General features: G+C 33.7%; 1 protein-coding gene across 5 annotated transcripts in view; it reads right to left on the bottom strand.

The window, feature by feature from the left end:
• Positions 1 to 21,834, bottom strand: part of RAPGEF6 (Rap guanine nucleotide exchange factor 6) — a 203,307-nt gene that overhangs the window by 117,155 nt on the left and 64,318 nt on the right. For 4 of the 5 annotated variants that reach the window (XM_014796298.2, XM_087429849.1, XM_087429848.1 and 1 more), the window contains exons 5-6: positions 21,307 to 21,376; positions 1,801 to 1,944 (exon numbers count right to left, since the gene is read on the bottom strand). In XM_014796298.2, coding sequence (XP_014651784.1) covers positions 1,801 to 1,944; positions 21,307 to 21,376 — 214 coding nt within the window. The remainder of the gene's footprint in view (positions 1 to 1,800; positions 1,945 to 21,306; positions 21,377 to 21,834) is intronic. The other variant, XM_087429850.1, reaches the window with a different exon arrangement.

The following is a 21,834-nucleotide window of genomic DNA, read 5'->3' as shown; positions in this document are numbered from 1 at the left end:
CTAGCTCATACAAGGAGAACCAAATAGCACAATTAAAGATCCTTTAATTTAGTAATTCTACTTCTTAGAATTTTTTCTAAAGAAAGCAAGATATAAGCATATATAACCACAAAGATATTTAGCGCCTTATTTTTTTTTAAAGTGATAAATTCGGGGCCGGAGTGGTGGCATAGTGGTTAAGTTCACGTGCTCTGCTTCAGTGGCCCGGGGTTCGCAGGTTTGGATCCCAGGTGCAGACCTACACACCACTCATCCAGCCATCCTGTGACGGCATCTCACATACAAAATAGAAGAAGACTGGCACAGATGTTAGCCCAGCGACAATATTCCTCAAGCACAAAGAGGAAGACTGGCAACAAATGTTAGCTCAGGGCCAATCCTCCTCACCAAAAAAAAACAATAAAAAAAATAAAAAACTAGAAAAATCTAAATGACCAAATATTGGAAACTGAGTAAATAAATTATGGCAATTATAACAATAGAGTACCATGACACTATTAATAATAATGTTGTAAAAAAAATTTAATAGCATTCAAAGGTGTTCAGATTATGTATTTAAGTTTTAAAAAGTTATAAAACAGATCATCTATTTATTTAAGTTTTAAAAAGTTAGCCAAAAAAGTTTACATATCTATCTATATGTTGAAAAAAGCTTTATCTAAGAATACACAAAATGTCATCAATGGTTACATAACTGGGTGGTGGGACTAATCAACTTAATTTTTCAAAAACAGACATGTATTACTTGTGTAAAAAGGCAAAACATGTTAGCTTAAATCAATTAGTGATGAGGACATTTATTATATAAAAAGAAATTATCAAATAATAAGAACAAAAAATGAACTTTTTGTGGCTCTGGATGAGGTAAAAAATTTTGAGACTATATCATATGTTATTGTTTGTTGTCAGAAATAGAATGTGCTGAATCAGTGAAATTAGGCAAATATGACCAAATCCTTAGAACCACCTTAAATCTGACACATATTCCAGTACAAACAACTCTCTAAATAAGCTTCCTTATTCCTAACATGGAATGAGTGAATTTCTGGTTATGACAACCAAAAGAACTAAACATATCCTTAGGAATTTTGCTGTAATCAGTCTCTAGACTGTTTTTATATTTTGGGGGATCATTACTCCTTTGAAAACTGATAAAATACACCTGTATTTATTCTTTCTTAGATTATCCTTACTTCTTGATTCAACTACTTTTCAGTCTAAAATGAAGTTATCTACAATTACAAAATTGAAGACTTCTGAAGAAACAGCTTACATTTCTTCTGGTATTAGAAAAGTTAATTATTTCATCTGCTACTTTTTCAATATTTGCATGTGAAAACATATCTTTAACACTTGCATATGTTTCTGCACTAACACACAGTATGTATATTTGTCCCACACCTCAAACAAAGAATTGACATATTTTTATTTCTTTTGTATGCCTTATAGCATATCAGAAAGAAAGCTCCCAACGAGTCTATTACCTAAGTTCTCAGGCAGGACTCTAATCTATACTCCATTAGGCAATAAAAAGGCAAGAAAATCCAGAAATATGTCTAAAAAGATATGGTAAGGACTTTTTTTTTTTTTTTTCATTTAAGCAAAAACAAAACTCCCCCTGGTAAGAATATTTCTACCCAACTCAACCAAGTATTTAAAAAAATCATACAGATATATTTACCTGCCCCAAATTTTCACACATAGAGCCAAAGTGTTGATATTATCAAAAATATATGTATATTAAAGATACTGTATATGACAATTAGGGAAGATCTATGAAACGTTCCTAAATATACTCACAGAAAGATAGCTGTTAATGTCCACATCATCAGTAATGGTTTGACGCTCTCCTTTATAGTTAATTTTACGAAATCTTCGTCGAGACTGTCTGGCAGGAATTTCCCTCTGTAGAATACTATCTTCATTATCTTTGGAATTCTCTACCTGAAACACATGTTCACATTCCTGATTAAATATCCAATTTTTCCATATTACTGACAGTCTATGAAGTCTTAACAGGCTCATAAGGAGGCTTCATTTACTTCTTGCAAGAAACTGCCTCAAGAAAACAGTGTGCATAGGACAATGCTCATGAGTTTAAAAAGATTAAAGGTGACGTTATTATAAAGATCTAGACCGCAGTTTCCTTCCAGGAAACAGTCTCTCTTGCTCGCATAAACATACATCCTCTAAGTAAAGTCACTTACCAGAAACGAAGGCTGTTAACTACACCTACACATTCAACAATTACAACTTCTGAGTTAGTCTAATTACAAACTGCCTGATTATACACATTTTATTTAGCAAACAATCATGGTTATGATTTCAGTGAAGTGGTAAACAGTAAAATAAAAATGCTTTAGTTTATAGATGAACAAAGTAAAATCCAAACATATTAGAGACTTTCTAGTCTCACAACAGTGATATTTATTAAAGGTGAACTGGAATACAGGTCTACCTCCCAAGCTTATGCTGCTGATACAAGACCACATTGCCTGTCTAATCAGACTAAACCATAATTAAAAAAATTGTTTTCACAAAGGCATATTGATATGTTCTAAAGTATACCTTATAATTAACCTCATATCCAATAAACAACAAATGACAATTTCTGTTTTTCCCCACAACTACTTTTCCTGCTAATATCATATCTCTTGCTAATATTAAAAATTTCCAGTCACCCAAGTATGAAATTTCATCAACATTTCCAACTCCCCTGTTTGTCTTCCAAATCTTATCATCAATCATTTCTCAGAACTTGTCAATTCTTTTTTTTTATAAATCCCTCTCACAATGCCCTTTCTTTCATTCTCATTACCATCGTCCCTTATTCAAGTCTTAATCACTTCAGTCCTGAACTATAGCAAGTCTGCTGCTTCAGGCATGTTCTTCTCCAATTCAATCCTGCATGGTAAAATATATCACCTAGATAAATTATCATTACAGCAGGTCTCCTACTCAAAATGCTACAATGGACCTCAAATAGTTACTAAATAAATTTTAAACTATTATATTTGATATTCAAAGCCACATATGCTCCATCCCCAAAATATTTTTATCACTTTATCTTATACATGTAAGCCTAGAAAAATTGTTCCCTTCTCCTCCTCTCCACCAAAAACCCTCTCACATAAAAACTCTAATGAGATATGCAAAATTTCCTAATAATTTCTCAGCAAGTTGATAAGAAAGAAGCTGTTCTGTTTCAGGTGTGAGAATTCAAGAGTAAATAGCAGCCAAGTCAATGTGACTATTCATGGATCCCTATATATAAATAACTTATATTCTGCTACCTAAGTAACTTACTCTTATTTCCTCAGTTCGTGTTAGCCTACCCATTCTATCTTCACCTGCTGAAATACCACCAATCATTTAAGACACATCTCAATTGCCATCTCTTCCATAACCACAAGAGACATTCCTTTCCTCAGACTGTGTGACTCGTGTGCATACGACCTAGACTTCTCATAAATAGGACATGTTCCCTACTGTCTTCAGGCCTTTACATATGCTGCTGTTACTTCTGCCTAATTTCCTCCTCTGCCAACACCGTGGTGTCTTACACATACTTAACGACCCAGTTCAAACAACCCCTCCTCTGCCCCAGGAAGGTGCTACTCTTTCTATAGCCCTAAGCATATCAACCATAATTATTAGATAAGCCTACCTCACTACCAAGCTAACAAGCTCCCTTAGACAGGAATTGCATTATATTATATTCATCTTTGTTCACTTAACATTCAAGAAGTTTGCCAAAACAGGCATTACATTAAATTCTCTCTTTCTCCCCAAATATGTTAGGTCCTTGAAATATGTATAAGGTACTCAAGCATATACAGGCAAGCAGAATAAATTACTGAATATTACTCTTCTGAAAGGTAAAATCCAGAAGACACAGGGGAATGGTTTCCTGCTCAACAACTACAAAATTGTGTGTAGGAAGCAAATACATGCTACCTCCTTGAGATTCAATTTCCTCTTCTAAAAAAGGATCGGAGAATCATAGTATTCACTGAATCACTACACTAGGCCATGTACCAGAAACTAAATTATATCATTTCAGGCTCACAATGACCCTATTACATAGCTACTCTTTCCGTTTTAATAGATGTCACAGAGACTCATAAAACTTAAGTAATTCACAAAAGTGAGTGCAAGGACTCAAAACTCAAGGGTGACTAAAAAGTTCATCTCCTTCATACTGCCCTATCCCAAGGGATGAACTAGATTACCTACTTTAGGTGAAATTCCAATATCATACAATTTTCAGATCTTTTACTATCTACCATTTATTGAGGAAAAGCAGAGATTTAAATAATAAAGGCTTTTCAAAATAGAAATAGTAGTAAATTAAATTTAGGAAAGGAGTTTCTAAGCCTCAAAACTTGGAGAAAAGTACCAAATGAAAAGACAACTTGAACAACGTATAAAGGATTAAGTGCCCTTAACAAAGTTCCCTCCAAATATAACTGAAATGTGAGATTAAAAAAAAATAAAACTTTGCAAACACATACTGAAATGGCATAAAAGTAAGGAATCCATTTTTTTTGTGTGTGTGAGGAAGATCGGCCCTGAGCTAACATCTGCCAATCCTCCTCTTTTTGCTGAGGCAGACTGGCCCTGGGCTAACATCCATGCCCATCTTCCTCCACTTTATATGGGACGCCGCCACAGCATGGCTTGACAAGCAGTGCCTCGGTGCGCGCCCGGGATCCGAACCGGCAAACCGGTTCGCCGGCTGCCACAGCGGAGCGCACGCACTTAACTGTTTGCACCACCGGGCCGGTCCAAAGTAAGGAATCCAAAGGTCGAGAATGAAGTGAAAGCAAGAACACCAGGAGGTAGGCTACAATGCCCCTGATCTAGCAGACGATTTCTCAATGCTAGAGATGAGACCTTCCACTTTGATGGTTGTAGGGAGTGAGAAGAGACAGGAAATAAAACAGAGAATCCACCAAAGATGGGGAATCCAATAGGAAACTTACTCACAAAGCTCATCCCAAACAGCTACATCCTCTTTGTAAGGGGTGAGCAAGGTAGAAGCCCACTTTGCAGAAGGGGACAAGAAGAAAACTTGCTTAGAACTGAGAGTAGTGGGGGGAAAAAGCAACCAAACAAAAACCTTCCTCTGAGAACTCAAAACATAAGCCATCATGTAGTCTGTAGTTTGCATTCATAATACCTTAAGCTCATAAGTAAATTTAAAGAAGTTCAGGCCTGATTTTACATGCAACTGCAAAAGCAAATTTAAAACCTCTTTGCAAGAATGCAACTTTAACCTAAACCTCAAAGAATTCCCACATTTAAAGTTCAAGACCTATGAACTCATAGGTAAACACACACACACACACACACAAAAAACCAGCTACAACAAAACGCAACCACATGAGCAAATAAGACAGGACAAGCAATAATGGACAGAAAAAAGCCAGCAGAATCACACTTACAAACATTCCAATATACTGGAAGTATCAGAAAATAAAAAGTTATAATAAAAAACTTTCAAACAAAAAGAAACTTGAAAACAAACAAGAGATTATAAATCTTTTGCAACCAAGAGGTGAAGACTGACCAGGACAAAAAAAAAATCTTCCCCATGTGCCCTTCCTCCCCACGGCCAGGCTAGCAAGCAGTGAGTAACAAGCAAAAGCAGTCTACATTTGGAAGACGGACGAGAAGATGGAGAGATATCCTGTCTAAAAGCACAGGGAAGGCCTAAAACTGAGGGTGGAGCAGGAAGACTTAGAAAGATCTTCCAACAGACCAGTCCAAACCCTAAGCACAAAGTTAACACTAGAGGAATCTGAAACCATTGGTGCACTGAAGGAAACCATAACAACAACAAAAAATCCAAACCTAGCTCAACTCTAGCAGAAGAGGTGGGTTCATCTCCAGCCCTAAACACTATCTACCCTCAGTCTTTATTGTCCTACACACAATATCTAGCATTAAATCCAAAATAATGACTCGCATAAAAATAAAGACAGTAAAAAACAACAACAAAAAAAACAATCCACTGCCAAGAGACGAAGCAATCAACAGAGCAATCTATAAAAATTAGACATGATCCAGATGCCAGAACTATCAGAGATTTAAAACTATGATTAACATGGTAAAGGCTCAATGGAAAACGTGAACAATATGAACAAACAGATGGAGAATTTCAGCAGACATAAGAAAAATATAAGAGAGTAAAATGAAAATGTTAGAAACAAAAAACATGGTATTAGAGATGAATAATGCCTTTGACAAGCTCATCAATAGACTTGATGCAATCAAGTTAAGAATCAGTGAATTTAAACAGAGGTCAACAGAAATTACCTAAACTGAAATAGAGCAAAAAAAAGAGGGCAAAAAAAGAAAAACGAAGGAATTAAATGGCACATTGAGATTTAACTAAAGAGAGAATTAGTGAATTGGGAAGACAGAGCCAAAAAAATAACATAGTAGGCAGCACAAAGTCAGGATGAGACTAACAATAAGAAAGAAATCTTAAGAAATACAGAGGACAGGCTGACAAGACTAAACGTACATCTAAACAAAGTTCACGAAGGTGGTAATAGAAAGAGGAACAACACAACGTCCAAAGAGAAAATGACTGAGACTTTTTGATTAAAAAAGAAAAAAGGCCAAAGCAGTCCAATAAATCTAAAGCAGGATAATTAAAAACTACAACTACAATTTCACACATAAAAGATAAACAGAAAACTTTTAATACAGCCAGAAGGAAATTTAGATTAGCTATAAAGGAAGGGCAATTAGAATAATAAGTGACTTATCAAAAAACAATGGATGTAAGAAAATAGTAGAATGTATTGACTGTGCTGAGAAAAAAGAATTCTCCTCCAAAAATTGCATTCATGGCAAAACAATACTAAAGTATGATGCAAAATAAAGATATTTTCAGGCAAAAAAAAAAAGAAAAGAAAAGAAAAGAAAAAAACAATACACCTAGTTAAGATGTTTACCAACAAAACACCTTTATTAAAGAAAATTTTAAAAGGTGTACCTCAGATATAACACAATGTGTTCCCATAAGTAAGGTCTCAGATGCAGAAAAGAATTAAAAGCAAAGAAATGCTCAATACATGGTTAAATCTGAGTAAATGATTGCATAAAACAAGACAATAAGCAAAATTTGCAGAATAAATAAGTAGAACTAAAATACTGGACAATAGCAGCAATTACTTTTGAATACAGTCACCAGCATTCAACTTTTATAAGTTTTGCTACTTATTAATTCTGGTTATCTTTAAGCAAGCATATAACAATACCCAGAATTAACACACAAACACTAGACCAAACACAATTATCTAAGGGAGTATAGGTAGGGGGGCGGGGGGAGTGGGGAAAAAAAGAACTCAATGTAAAAGAGCAAAAACAACAAGAGGAAAAAAAAAGTTGAACAAATACAAGCACATGATGTAAAAGTAAATCCAAATCTGTCAGCAATCACAATGAATGTAAAAGGAAGAGTCTTTCCAGGTAAAAAAAAAAAAATAATTCTATACCAAATATAGAAGAGGTAGCACTCCCCAAGTATTAAGGCTCACAGAATCCTGATACAAAAATACGACAAAAAGAATACTAAAAATTATAATGACAGGCCAACATCTAAGAAATAAAGAATGCAAGAATCCTCAACTCAATTATCAAATTGAGCCAAGAAATGCAGAAAAATAAATAGCTCAAGTTGTGCTTTTATTGGGAATGAAAGGGTAACTTTAGAAAAACCTATTAACGCAAATCATCATATTAAGAGAGCAAAGGAGAAAAAGGCATAGATCACTGTAATAAATGCAGAAAAAGGTTTTGCTAAGTTTCAGTATCCTTTTCTGATAAAAATTTTTAGCAATATTTTTTGATACTCAAGATACCCCTTTTAAACTACTATGAACTTTTGACAGAATCCCAATAGTTTTTGATGTTTCTTTGCTTTCTGACACAAGAAATCCCAGTCATACATTTCCTGCTCCACATGTGATATAAGCCATTATTTCACGGAGGCCTCTATCCTTTAAGTGGGGGAACGGTATTTACTCACCATAATCTGGGCTCTACAGCCACTAGGAATGGTTAAAACTACTTGGTTTGTCACTGCTTCTAAACTTTTGCAAGGAACATCCCTAGAAACACATTTTTTTCATAAAGTTGAACCAACTTGGGAAATATATATACACACACACACACACATATATATATTTTTTGCAGAGGAAGATTAGCCCTTATCTAACATCTGTGCCACTCTTCCTCCACTTTATATGTGGGTCGCCGCCACAGTGTGGCTGACGAGTGATGTAGGTCTGCACCTGGGATCCGAACCAGTGAACCCAGGCCGCCGAAGCACAATGCACTGAACTTAACTAGTACGCCACGGCACCAGTCCCAGGAAATATTTTTAAGAGGAAAAAAAAGTCATGTGTTGGTGCTGACATTCCCTATTCAAATTCTGGACTAGAGGTTTTAGGACAATACAAAGATATTTGCACAATATCTCTGATTTTGTACAACTCCTTTATGTTGGGAAAAAAACTTGACTCCTAATGACATTTATTTATAAATATATTATTAACTATATTATAAATTTTAATTATGTCCAATTAAATGTATCTTAATAATATACAGAATTTAGTTTTATAATATAAACATGTATGTTATCTATAGGTATATAATAGCTTTTACAATATCAACGTTATCACCAACATCCTGGTACTACATAGTCTTGGTTCCTCATGATTTATGTATATATTACATTAATTATAATTACATAGTTACATATATATAATTATAAAAGTACATAAGAAGATTTACATGGCTCCACTAAATTACTCATCTTTCTCAGGTTTTTTTCTAGCTCTTCTTGCTTTTTTATCCTTCCAAATGTATTAGGCACAAAGCAATAACCATACCTGATAGTACTTTTTATGATCTCATTAAATTGACAAGATAACCGAAGGAAAATAAATACCTTCATGATAGCAACTCCATATTTAAGAAGATAGTATCTCATTGTTTTCAAGTTTAATTTTTTGTTTTTTGGGAGTATTTAAAAATGTCTCTGCAAATTTAAGTTTATGCTGAAATATTTTACTTTATATAGTTATTTTAAACGTCTTCTCTTATGTGACATGTTACAGGTCAATTTCTTGATCCTCATAAAAAAATCTGCTGAGATTCTGACAGGGATTGCACTGAATTTTATATGAATTTAGTGACAATTTATATCTTAAAAATACTGATTCTCTAAGTTGATTTAACTCTAAAGAAGATCTTAAAAATTTTTTTACGGTTTTCTGTGTAGAGGTTTCCTAAAACTTTTCTTAGATTTATTCTGATGTGTACAGATTTTTTTGACCTTTATAAAGGGTATATTCACTAAATTCATTTTTCTAATTATTTGTTGCTCATAAATAGAAGTACAACTGATTTCTGTATATGAACAAATATCCAGTGACCTTGCTGAAATGAATGAATGAATGAATGAATGAATGAATTTAAGTATTAATTCTATAGGTTCTTGTGTAGGTATTTTTGGATTTTCTTCATGCAAATCATGTCATCTGTGAATGATAGTTTTATATTTTCTTTTCCACCCCATCTTTTTTCCCTTGCCTAAACGGACTATATAGGACCACCTCTCACCCAGTGCTTTTACTATTGGTGAGCTTTCTAGACACATTCTCAAATGCCAGGAGAAAGTTTTCAATGTTTATTATAAGATTTATGCAGATACCTTTAATCAAGTTATGGAAGTTTTCTTCTTTGCCTAGCTTGCTAAAAGTTTTTAAAATCATGAATGGGTTTTGAGTACTGTCAAATGCTTTTTCTGTATCTATAGAGATGATCATCTAACTTTTTCCTCTAATTATATTAATGTAGTAAATCACACTGATTTTCAAATACTAAATCAACCTTGTAACTCTGGGAATAAATTCAATATAGTCATGGATGTTTTATCCTCTCTGTGTATCATTGGGATTTGATTGCCTAGTATTTTAAGATCTATTTTATAAAATAAATACTGACCTGTAATACTGCTTTTGTGTTGTGCCCTTGTCAGGTTTTGCTATCAAAGTAAACTGGGCTCTTATACAATATAATATCACTTATATCTCATTTAAAAAAACTTAAACTGGACTCATAAAGAAGGGAAAGTATTCAATCTTTTTCTATTTCTTGTTAGACTTTATGTATTATTTCTTCTTTAAATGTTTGGAAACATTCACCAGTGAAACCACGTAGATCTAAATTTCTAAATGGAAAGGTCTGTAATTACAGATTCACTTTCTATCTAGATATTGGATTATGCAGATTTCCTATTTGTGTGTGTGTGTGCATGCCAGTTTTGGTAAGGTGTATTTTTCAAGGAATTCAACTATATAAAATTTCAAACTTATTTGCTTTTAAGTTTTTCACAATATCCTTTATTTTTTTTTTAATGTTCGTTAGATCCATAATAGTGTACTCTGTCTCACTCCTGACAATGGTTATGCGACATCTGTTTTGTTCTTGATTATTTTTCACAGAAATTTATCAATTTTATTACTATTTTCTGAGAACCAACTTTTGTCTTTGTTGATCCTCTTTATTACACGCTTGCTTTATATGCCATTGATTTTTATATTTATCTTAATTATTTCTTGGCTTCTAATTTCTGTTGGTATAGTTTGCTGCTCTCTAATTTCCTGATGTGGATACTTAACTCACTGAAAGTCAGCCTTTCCTCCTACAGCATTAAGGCTTAAATTTTTCAGCAACAAAGGCTTAAGCTGAATTGCACACATCTTGATATGTCATCTTCATTCAGTTCAAAATATTTTCTCATTTTCATAGTGATTCTCCTTTGACAAGTGATTTAAAGTATACTCCTAAACTTCAAAAGTTGTATTTTGTTCTAGTTGTGTTTTTGTAATTGGTTTTTAAATTAATTCCATGACAGTCAAAAACTATAAACTGTAAAGTTTAAAATCTTTTTTTTGAAATTTGTCTTATGTTCCAGCATATAGTCAACTTTTAAAAATATTCCCACATGCACTTGAAAAGTAGATGTATTCTGTTGTTGATGGGTGTAGCGTTCTCTGTATGTCTATCAGGTAGTATACATGAGGTTCAAATCTTTAACATCCTTCTTGATTGCTGATGCTTGTTTCTTCACTTTTAGAGATACGTTTAAATCTGTTAATTGTGGATTTGTCAAGTTCTCATTTTACTAATGACAATTTTTGCCTTACATATTTTGTAGTCGTATAAATAAGGTACATAAAAATTCACGATTGTTTAACCTTGATGCGATGACCCTTTTATCATTATGAAATACTGTTTTTACATTAAATAATGCTTCGTGCCTTAAAGTATACTTGGAAAATTGGAGACACACCAGTTCTCTTTTGGTTATCGCTTACACGATATAACTTCTTTCATACTTTTAATCCTTCTCAAATCTTATATTTACACTGCTGTTTTTGAAGTGGCACATAATTGTGTTTTTAAAAATTTAATCCGATATTTATCCTTTTACTAGAATATTTTATTTATAATTTATTGTAATTTCTGATATATTTGGAAGAAAATACACCATCTTATTTATTTCCTTTGTTTCTCCTGTTCTGTTGTTTTTTTCTCTCCTCTGTGCCTTCATTTTGATTATTCCATTTCCCTCTCTGAACTGTAAACTGTATATTCATTTAGATTATGACATACAGCTTGACTTATTAAAATCCATTATTAATTAGTAAATTTATCACTTTCTAGAAAATGCAAAGACCTTAGTAATTTTTCACTATTTCTCCCTTTCTTCATTTTCTGATATTATCATGTATTTACATTCTACATACACTTTAAAGTGCAAAAGACATTTTTATTTTTGGTTTATATAGTCAACATTCATTTAGATGTACCCATGTATTTCCATTGTCTTTACTTCTTTCCACATATCTGTGCTTCCATCTGAGATCCACTTCTGCCTGAAACACTTCCTTTCTAGTAAATTGAGTCCTTGTGTACTGACGAAAAATTTTCTTAGCTTCTGTGTTATAATCATTAAATTCCTGAACAAATGAAGGTGAAATTATTGCTGTCAGTGTCTTATTGTTGCTCCTTTACAGGTAGTGGATGTTCTTCCCTCTGACTAGTTTTATAACTTTATTTTTGGTTTGCAGTAGTTTTACTATGATGTGCTTAAGCAGAAGTTTCTTTTTGTTTACCCTGCTTTGAGTTTGTTGAGTTCTAAAATCTGTGAGTTAATGTCTGTTGACAGTTTTGGAAAATTCTCAGCCATTCTCTCTTTCCTCTCCTTCTGTGACTCCAGTGACACTTAGGCAGGACCTTTTCATTCTGTCTGTCTCCTATCCTCCACTATGTATTCCATTTTTTATTTTTCCTTGCATCTCTATATTTTCTTCCTGCTTATCATTCAGTTCCCTAATTCTCTATTCAGCCAAGTTTACCTTCTGTTGAAGCCACCTACTGAGGTTTTATTTTCAGTTATAGGTATTTCTAGTTGTAGAATTTGGAATTCATTCTTTCATTTTATAGTTTCCAATCTTATGCTGAAATTCTCCACTATATTCTTGAAATACGAAATCAGCTGTTTTAAAATTTGTGTATGTTATCTTTGATATTTGGATCTCCTGTGAGTTTGTTCCCATTGTCTGCCTTTTTTTGTCTTCTTTGGTTTCAGACCACTTTTTGATGTATTTCATAGATTCTGACACATAGTCTATTTTCACTGTCATTACTTTGCAAAGTTCTATAATTTCGTTATGTATTTATCCTTTCACAAAAAGTTGAAAGGTTTAAAATTTTTCAGGTGAAAAACGCTACGTTTTTTATCAGTAATTTAGTTTCACTGCATCTAATCAGAAAGTGTTTCTAATATATCTACTTTACAGAAATTAGTGATTTTTTTGATAATATATGATCAATTTTTGTGAATGTGCCATGGGCACTTGAGATAGTATAGTATCATGTTGCAGAATCTGACATATATTCATAAGACCCACCTTACCATCTATGTTGTTTAGGTCTTCTATCTCCTTTTTGTGTACTTCATCTATTTTGTACTAAGAACAGATAATTAAATTCTATTTAGTAATGTATTTCTATGTCTCATTGAATCTCGTGTAGTTTTTGTTTTACGTAGAGAGCGTCTGTGTAACTTGCTGCATAGATATTTGTTATATCTTCAATGTAAATTGTGGGTTTTAGCATTAAAAAATATCCTTCTATGTCAGTGTCACAGTTAATGCTTTTTGGCTTGAATTCTACTTTGTTAGTAAGATTACTATACCTGTACCCCTTTTATTCTCATTTGTCTAGAATACCACCATTCACTGTTTTATTTCTAGCCTTCCTGAATCACTGGAGTGTCTCCTGTAAACAGTATATAGTTAGGTCTTCTTTTGTGAGCCAAAGTGAAAATCTGTTCCTTATAACAGGTGGATGAGCTCATTCACATTTATTGGTATGACTATTATTTTTGGTTTCAATTTTGTTATAACATTTTATAATTATGTGTATTTTGCTATATTTATTTCTCTATAAAATGCACATTCTTTGTTTTTCAATAAAAAATTTTTTTCCATACTTAGGAAGAACTGTATTTTTGTTCTAGTGGTTATTTTGTACTTAAACTTTTTAAAATGCCCTTTTTCTTTTTTCTCATACAATTTCTTATTGAGATATAATTCACATACCATAAAAGTCACCCTTTTAAAGTGCACAATTCAGTGGTTTCTGATATATTCAGAAAGTTGTGCAACCATTACCATCATCTAGTTCCAGAACATTTTCATCATCCCAAAAAGAAACCCCATACCCATTAGCATCTACTTTTTGTTTATGGATTTCCCTATTCTGGGTATTTCATATAAATGGAATCATACAACATGTGGCTTTTTCTATCTGGCTTCTTTTACTTAGAATAATGTTTTCAAGCTTCATCCATGTTGTAACATGTATTAATACTTGATTCCTTGCTATTGCAGAGTAATATTCCATCATATGGACATATAACACTTGTTTATCCATTTATCAAGCTAATGGACATTTGGTTTGTTTCCACTTTTTAGCTATTATGAACAATACTATAACGTTAGTGTGTAAGATTTTATGTGGATACGTTTTCTTTTTTTTTTTTTTTTTAATTTTATTTATTTTTTTTCCCCCAAAGCCCCAGCAGATAGTTGTATGGTCATGGCTGCACATCCTTCTAGTTGCTGTATGTGGGACGCGGCCTCAGCATGGCTGGAGAAGCGGTGCGTCAGTGCGCGCCCGGGATCGAACCCGGGCCGCCAGCAGCGGAGCGCGTGCACTTAACCACTAAGCCACGGGGCCGGCCCCGTGGATACGTTTTCAATTCTCTTGGGTATACCCTTAGGAGTGGAACTGATGGATCATATGATAATTCTATTTTTTTTTTTTTGTGAGATCAGACCTGTGCAATCCTCCTCTTTTTTTACTGAGGAAGACTGGCCCTGGGCTAACATCCGTGCCCATCTTTCTCCGCTTTATATGGGACGCCCCCACAGCATGGCTTGCCGAGCAGTGCGTCGGTGCGCACCCGGGATCCGAATCGGCAAACCCCGGGCTGCTGCAGCGGAGCACGTGCACTTAACCACTTGCACCACCAGGCCAGCCCTTGATAATTCTATTTTTACCTGCTTGAAGAACTAGCAAACTATTTTCCAAAGTAGCTACACCATTTTATATTTCCATCAGGAACGAGGGCTTTAATTTCTCTACATCTTTGCCAATACTTGTTACTGTCTGCCTCTTTTCTTATTACCCTTTTTACTATCAGTTGGGAAAGACAGTGTTCCCTGGCCCTCTTGTGCTTCTACACATTTTGCTTGGTTTGCCAAGAATGCAAAGTCCTAACTGCTCATTAACTAGGCCATTTCTCAGAGTTGTGTTTGTAGTGAGCAATCTTGAAGGATGAGGTAATGTTTTCCTGCTGGAAAAAGAGCAGGCTTGCTTACTATAAAAGTAGTATATTCCCCAAGCTCAGTGTTTCTTAGCTGCAATGCAAACCTACCAAGTGTATGGCATCCACCTGAGCCATTCAGCATCGCCTCCATGGGACTTGAGGAGCAAAGGGAACCTACAGAAATAAGCTAATGACTATGCTGTTTGCTATACTGTGAATAATAAAGTTCTTTGTCTCTGACCCAAGAGTCCTGTGTCTTCTGCCAGCATCCACGAAATAAGTAAACTATTAGCTTGTAAATACAGTAAAATCAAATACCAGACCTGATATTATCTAGTTTAGCAGTTTTTATTGGTATTTTAACTCTGACCTATTGTTAAGGCAATAGACAATAAGCTTATCCTTTCTTACCATTTCACTCCTTTTACTTGTATTATTTCTTTGTCACAACATATAACACATGTCGTCTTTCCCTCATCTCTCTACCTTTGTTTTAGTCTTAGCAGTACATTTACATATTTTAAATGCTCATCATCACTTCTTTTGCTGAGGTTTTCCCAGTTATCTCTCAGTTGAATAAAACATCTAGTAGATTCCTTAAAAACAGCTCATGAGTGCATAATTCTCTACGTTCTTTTATGTTAAAAACTGTTTCTCCATAGCTTGATACCTGAAAGACAGTGTGGCTGAATATAAAATCCTTGGTTCACACTTCTTTCTGAGTTTTTTTTTTTTTTTTTTTTAAATGTTGCTCCACTGTTGCCTTGCTTTGGTTGCCTCAGTGGACTTTAAAACGTCTGAACCAGTGCAATCCCACTGCCTTTGGAAGTTACGTAACGTTTCTGCCTGGAAGCAATGAGGATTTTGTGTCTTTGAAATCTAATAGTTTTACTAGGAAACGTCTTGGAGATGATCATTCTGGGCTAATTCCCCCAGTACCCAGTGGACCCTTTCAATATGTAGAGTCCAATCTTTCTCAATATCTGGAGAATTTTCTTTTAATATAGCTTTAAATATTAGTTCTTTGCCATTGATTTTTCTTTCCCAGGACTCTAAAATGATGTTATTCCTTCATTGCCTGTCTTTAATTTCCACTCTTTTCTCTAACATTTGTTTTTTTCTAGCTTTGAGATATAACTGACACATAACATTGTGTAAGTTTAAAGTGTACAATGGGTTGATTTGATACATTTATATATTGCAAAATGACTACCACAGGCTTAGCTAACACAACCATTATGTTACATAATTACCATTTCATTTTTGTGGTGAGAATGAAGATCTGCTCTGTCGGCAACTTTCAAGTATGCAATACAGTATCTCTGACACATTTTATTTCATTCTTTGTGTCATTTTCATTCACATGGTTCTTTTCTTGCCCTTCTTCAATGTTCATTTGAGTCTATTCTAATTTTTTTCTTCGTCTTCCATTTCCTTACTGAGTTCATACTCTTTCTACCTGTCCTCCCCACCTTTTGGCCGCCCATCTTTGTTTTTGGCGTTGGAATTTCTGATTCTACATGTTTTTAAAATATCCTCAAATGCCTAACTGAATGTACTTAACTCTATCTGCACTGTGGTCACAGTTTTCATCTACATGATTGTTTTCTGGGGTGGGGAGGAATTTTCTTCAGTTGATATGTAATGAATCTCATTTCCTTATATTTTCATTACAGCTATATATAGGTTTACTAATCTTCCCTTTTTATCTTTTTGTGGTATTAGGATCTTTTATAAGATTCCTAGTTTAATAGCATCCTCTTTTGTCAAATACTTTGAAGTTCAGGTATTTTAGGATTTTTTTCCTTTTTGTTTTGCTGGTGGGAGGAGGGGTTTTAAGATCTTGATTTTGTGTTCACTTTGTCTTGCAGGAATCTAAAACTTCCTCGTGTGCTTCATTTCTTCCTCAGCACTCAAATACCAAAGGGAGCTTGTTTCCTTTTTACCTTTTCTCTTAATCCTGAATCGACATGTTTAGAAGACTAATTTAGAGGACTAATTCTGCAAATCATTCATAATTTTAAACAATTTTCCTGTAGTCCTTGTTCTGATCTATCATGCACACACATAAACACACAATTTTAAACTTAGTGTGGAGTTAGCCTTTCTGGCAGTATGGGTCAACTGTAGGTCCATTTGCTAGCTTTCATCTTCTTTGTTTTCTGCAGATCTGCTTGGTCACCCTTTACTCACCAGAGCATTGCTGAGGGTTGGGAGTAGAGACAGAGTGTGAGAGATCACACACTCGGAACTGGTGGTTTCTCTCTTTTTATTTACAATTATTTTCAAGTTTGAACATTGTGTCTTCAAGTTATGGTGCAAGCACGGTTTGTGTGTAGATTTCTTTTACCTCACTTGTAACTCTGCATTGCTTTTGGAGGAAACACTGGGAGACAGGTAGTCAAGTGGTTACCATTGTCTTCAGCTAGCCAGAAGTGAGATTTAGAAATTAAATTAAAATAATGAACCAATAAAGTTCTACAAAGCAATACAGCTTAAAAGTTCAATAATCTTGTCATGGGGAAAGTCTTTTTTTTTTTGGTGAGGAAGATTAGCCCTGAGCTAACATCTGCTGCCAATTCTCCTCTTTTTTGCTGAGGAAGACTGGCCTTGAGTTAGCATCTGTGCCCATCTTCCTCTATTTTATAGGTGGGATGCCTGCCACAGCATGGCTTGATAAGCCGTGTGTAGGTCCACACCCAGGATCCGAACCTGCAAACCCCAGGCCGTCAAAGTGGAGCGTGCCAACTCAACCACTATGCCACCAGGCTGGCTGTGGGGAAAGACTTTCTAATAAGTATGACCCCAAACAAAAAATTCATAAGAGGAATAAAACTCAATAGCTAAAAAAAAAAAAAATTAACTGACAAAATTCATTTTAGATATAAATTCATTTTAAAGTTAAAAATTGATAAATGTACAGCCTCTTATAAACAAAAGGCTCATTTACTTAGTAATACAAGGCTCTTATGAATAAATAACAAAACAAATAATCCAAGTAGAAAAACTGGCAAGAAATATGAATAATAAAAAGAAGAACAAATCCCCCCAAAGCATATGAGAATACACACAAGTAAGTTAAAACAAGGAGATTTCCTTACAATGTATCAGATTAAGATGACTAATTTATTAGGTGATCAGGAAGGTGTTCAGTAACAGGCATTCCCAATCACCAGTGGATTTATTTAAATTTGTACAAATACATAAAAGCATTTGATAGAACTTATCAAAATAGTAAGCGTGTACTTGTAAGAATATATACACTCAAGACGAAGCACTTTTATGAATTCTAAATAATTTCATCTAAAAACATACACAGAAGTACCAAAGACTTGTACTGGTACAAAATGTTCAATACATTTTTCTACTTCAAAAGATGTATAATAATGATGAAAAACTAAAAAAATAAATCAAGATTCATCAATATGATGAAACGACAATAAATCCTTCAGAACTCTCAGAAATAAAAATCTTACAATTAATTTTGGATTACTTTCTCCTATAACCCATAAAGCATTTTTAACTATACTGCTCATCAATAAAACGCAGTTTTGAAATTTAAAAATTACCAACCACAAATATATATACTTGATGTGACTTTTTGGTGATTTTTAAATTTTATATATACACATGCATATTTTTTCCTGAAACACTTCAGTATAAATTGAAGAGAGAGTGTTTCTTGACTCCAAAATATATCAACATGTATTTCCCAAGAACAAAGACTCTGTCTTAACCCCAACAGTTATCAAAATCAGGAGATTTAGTATTACCTAATCCACAATCCAAATTCAAATTTCATCAATTGTGCCAACAACATCATTTATAGCCACACCCGGCCCCAAATTTAGTTTAGTTATATCTCTTTTTCATCCTTTATTTTGGAACAGTTCCTCAGTCTTTCTGTATGTTTCTTGGCAATGGGATATTTAAAGAGTATAGGCCAGTCAATCTCTAGAATGTCTTCAATTTGGTTTGTGTGATATTTCAGAATGATTAGATTCAGGTATGCATTTCTGGCAGGAATACATCATAGAGGTGATGTTTTGTCCTCAGTGCATCATATCAGGAGTAGTACGAATTCAGTTTGTGCCCACACTGATGGCCGTAGCAATAATTTTGGTTACAGTGGTATCCTCCAGTTTCCCCATCAGAAATTTGGTTATTTTTCCCTTCTAAATGATTTGTGAAGAGATACACTGAGACTATGTAAGTATTCTGTTTCTCATCAAACATTAGCCACAAGTTTCAGCATTCATTAATGATTTTCTAACTTAATCATTCCTTCTATGTTTTTTAGCTGACATTTGACTATCAGGAAGAACTTTCCCTTCTCTATCATTCATTCATTCCTATCAGTAGGATTTATAAATTCTTATATTAAACATGGGGTACCATCAATTACTAGGAATTTTTATTTGGATAGTCAAATTGTCCCAGATTTGGCCAATGGGAGTCCCTTCAATCTGGCTCCACTGTCCTTTTGCCAGGTCCCTATAATTCTCTGAACGTTTCCTTACTTTATAAGGTGGGTGATGAAAATATTTTATATTTTGATAGGGAAGTAGGTTATAAGGGATATACATGTGTAAAATCCCAACAAACTGTACACTTAAAATACATGTATTTGTGTATGTTAATACCCTAGCTAGCAGCACTTTCTACAATGTTGTGGGCAAACTCTTCAACTACCCTATGTGTAAGTAAATATATTGATGATAATGGAAACCAAGTTTCTCATTGTTAGAGAAAGGAAGTACAATTAAGCAGAAAGGGAAAGCCAGAATAAACTCTGGGTTTTAAACATAGATATATAGATATAAAGAAATAAATACAGACATGTGTATATGTAAGTGTGTGTGTACACATACACTCATACATACAGTTTCTAGCAATGTTCACTGAGAGGGCCTACGAGCAATGAGGCACCGGGTGCAATGAAAACAACATGGCAGCCAGATCTTGGTTTCTAAAAACTATTCCCCACTAAAAGCAAGCAGGTCTCCTTAGAGAAAAGGCTAACTCCAGGTTTGGGGCAGAGAAAAAGCTTTCCCTTTAATTTAAAGGGACAATTAATTTTGTAATTAATTAATAATTTGATACACTGAACCATACCCTTAAAATGGTTCAGATGGTAAGTTTTACATTAAGTGCACTATACCACAATAAAACAACAATGTATACGAGAACACTGCAGTAAAAACACTATTTTTTTCCCATAAAGTATGAGAAATACAAAATACATCCACTGACAAATAATGAGAAACCCAGTACTGCCTAAGGCAGTTTTCTTGCCATGTCCCTCAATACATTTACTTAAAAGAGAGTTCTCAGGCCTTAATAGATATGCCATGTATACCAACACTTAAAGAAAATAAAAATAAAATACATAGTACAAGCCTTATACAAACTTGAATTCAAGAAACATCCACTGAATACTTACAATGCAGGCAATACTCTGCAATATTATGGAAGACACAAACTTAAGACATAATCTTTGCCTTTTAGGAGTTAAAATCCAGTTGTTTATATGAAATTTAGGACACTGAGCTCACAAAAATGTAGATGATCCAGTTTGGGGAAGAGAAAACAGAAACTACTTGAAGATGTCTATCTGACTACAGCACCATGAAACGGGACAGTGGTTTAGTTTGGAGCCCTGACATTAAAATGCTTCATTAAGAATTCAACTTCCCTTCTCAATAGTTTAAATCAAATCAAATTACATGATCAACTACATGAGATGCTAGTAGGACAATGAGTCTATTCAGTATAAGCTATTTTCTAGTAAGGTCATCTCAGAACAAGGTAAAAGGGAGCTATGTTCTTGATTCTTCTATTGCTAACAACAACAACAAAAAAGTCAGATTTTCTAAAGTTACATCAATTACCTTAGCTTTCTTAGGAAAAAGTAAAGAATTATTCCTTAAATACACTCAAATTAAAAATATTAAGAACTAAATTATTTCCTACCTAGATATAATTGTGTCTCTTTTTTTCTCTCTTTCTCTCAAGTTCAAGGCACAGAATACGGATGTTCAAAGATTATTAACTAAATTGAACAGGAAAAGAGACAACATTTGAAAATCAGGGTCCCTTTTTAAAAAGCCTTTATTTAAAATTTCTGGTAGAAGTAGTAAAAGAAATTACCAAATTTAGAACGTGTTCCATATAATTGTATCATGTTTCAAACTCTCAAGAATCAGAAAACATTTCAAGTAGATGACAATGTATCAAACTTGGTACATGGTTCTGATGCTAAGTAAAATATTTAAAAAGTCATAGTAATGGAACCTCCTTGAGTATTTAAAAGCCTACTACATTTAAAGTTCAAACTGAAGCATTTCAAAAAACAATTCAGCGTTCTTTAAAGTTCTTACCACAATCATTTCTGAAGGCTCTAATACAAGACAATCACATCCTCTTTTTCCTCCAAACTGCTTACCAAAACTACAAAAACAGAAAAACATTTTCTTTAGCAAAGGTTATGTACAAAATATATCAATATAGGAAAAAAAGAACAACTAAAAAAAACCTAGATGTTAACCAAGAAACTCTGATCCTATCACTTATATTAATAAAATAAGATTTTCTTAAAGAAAAAAAAAAAAAAAGCAAAACAGTCTTTCCCTCTTACTTGCCCAGATACAGTAACTGATCTCAACACAGTTCTGTGTGAAAATTCTTTTAAAATTTCTTTCTTTAGTCTCTAAAATTGACTATAAAAGATACCTGCCTAATCTCAAATTTTGAACAGATAATATATGTTGAATTAAACACACACCTAATAAAGATTAAAGCCACGATTATGAAATATTTTATAAAAGTAAATTACTATAACATTTTGGGAGTGGTATTAGACAACAGATTTAAAATTTTTTTTAAAATTTTCACATTTAAAAATATAA

The sequence above is a fragment of the Ceratotherium simum genome, chromosome 4 (genome assembly GCF_057802395.1).
Source record: "Ceratotherium simum simum isolate JZ-2026a chromosome 4, ASM5780239v1, whole genome shotgun sequence".
NCBI lineage: Eukaryota > Metazoa > Chordata > Mammalia > Perissodactyla > Rhinocerotidae > Ceratotherium > Ceratotherium simum.
This window is presented reverse-complemented; position numbering and strand designations above follow the sequence as displayed.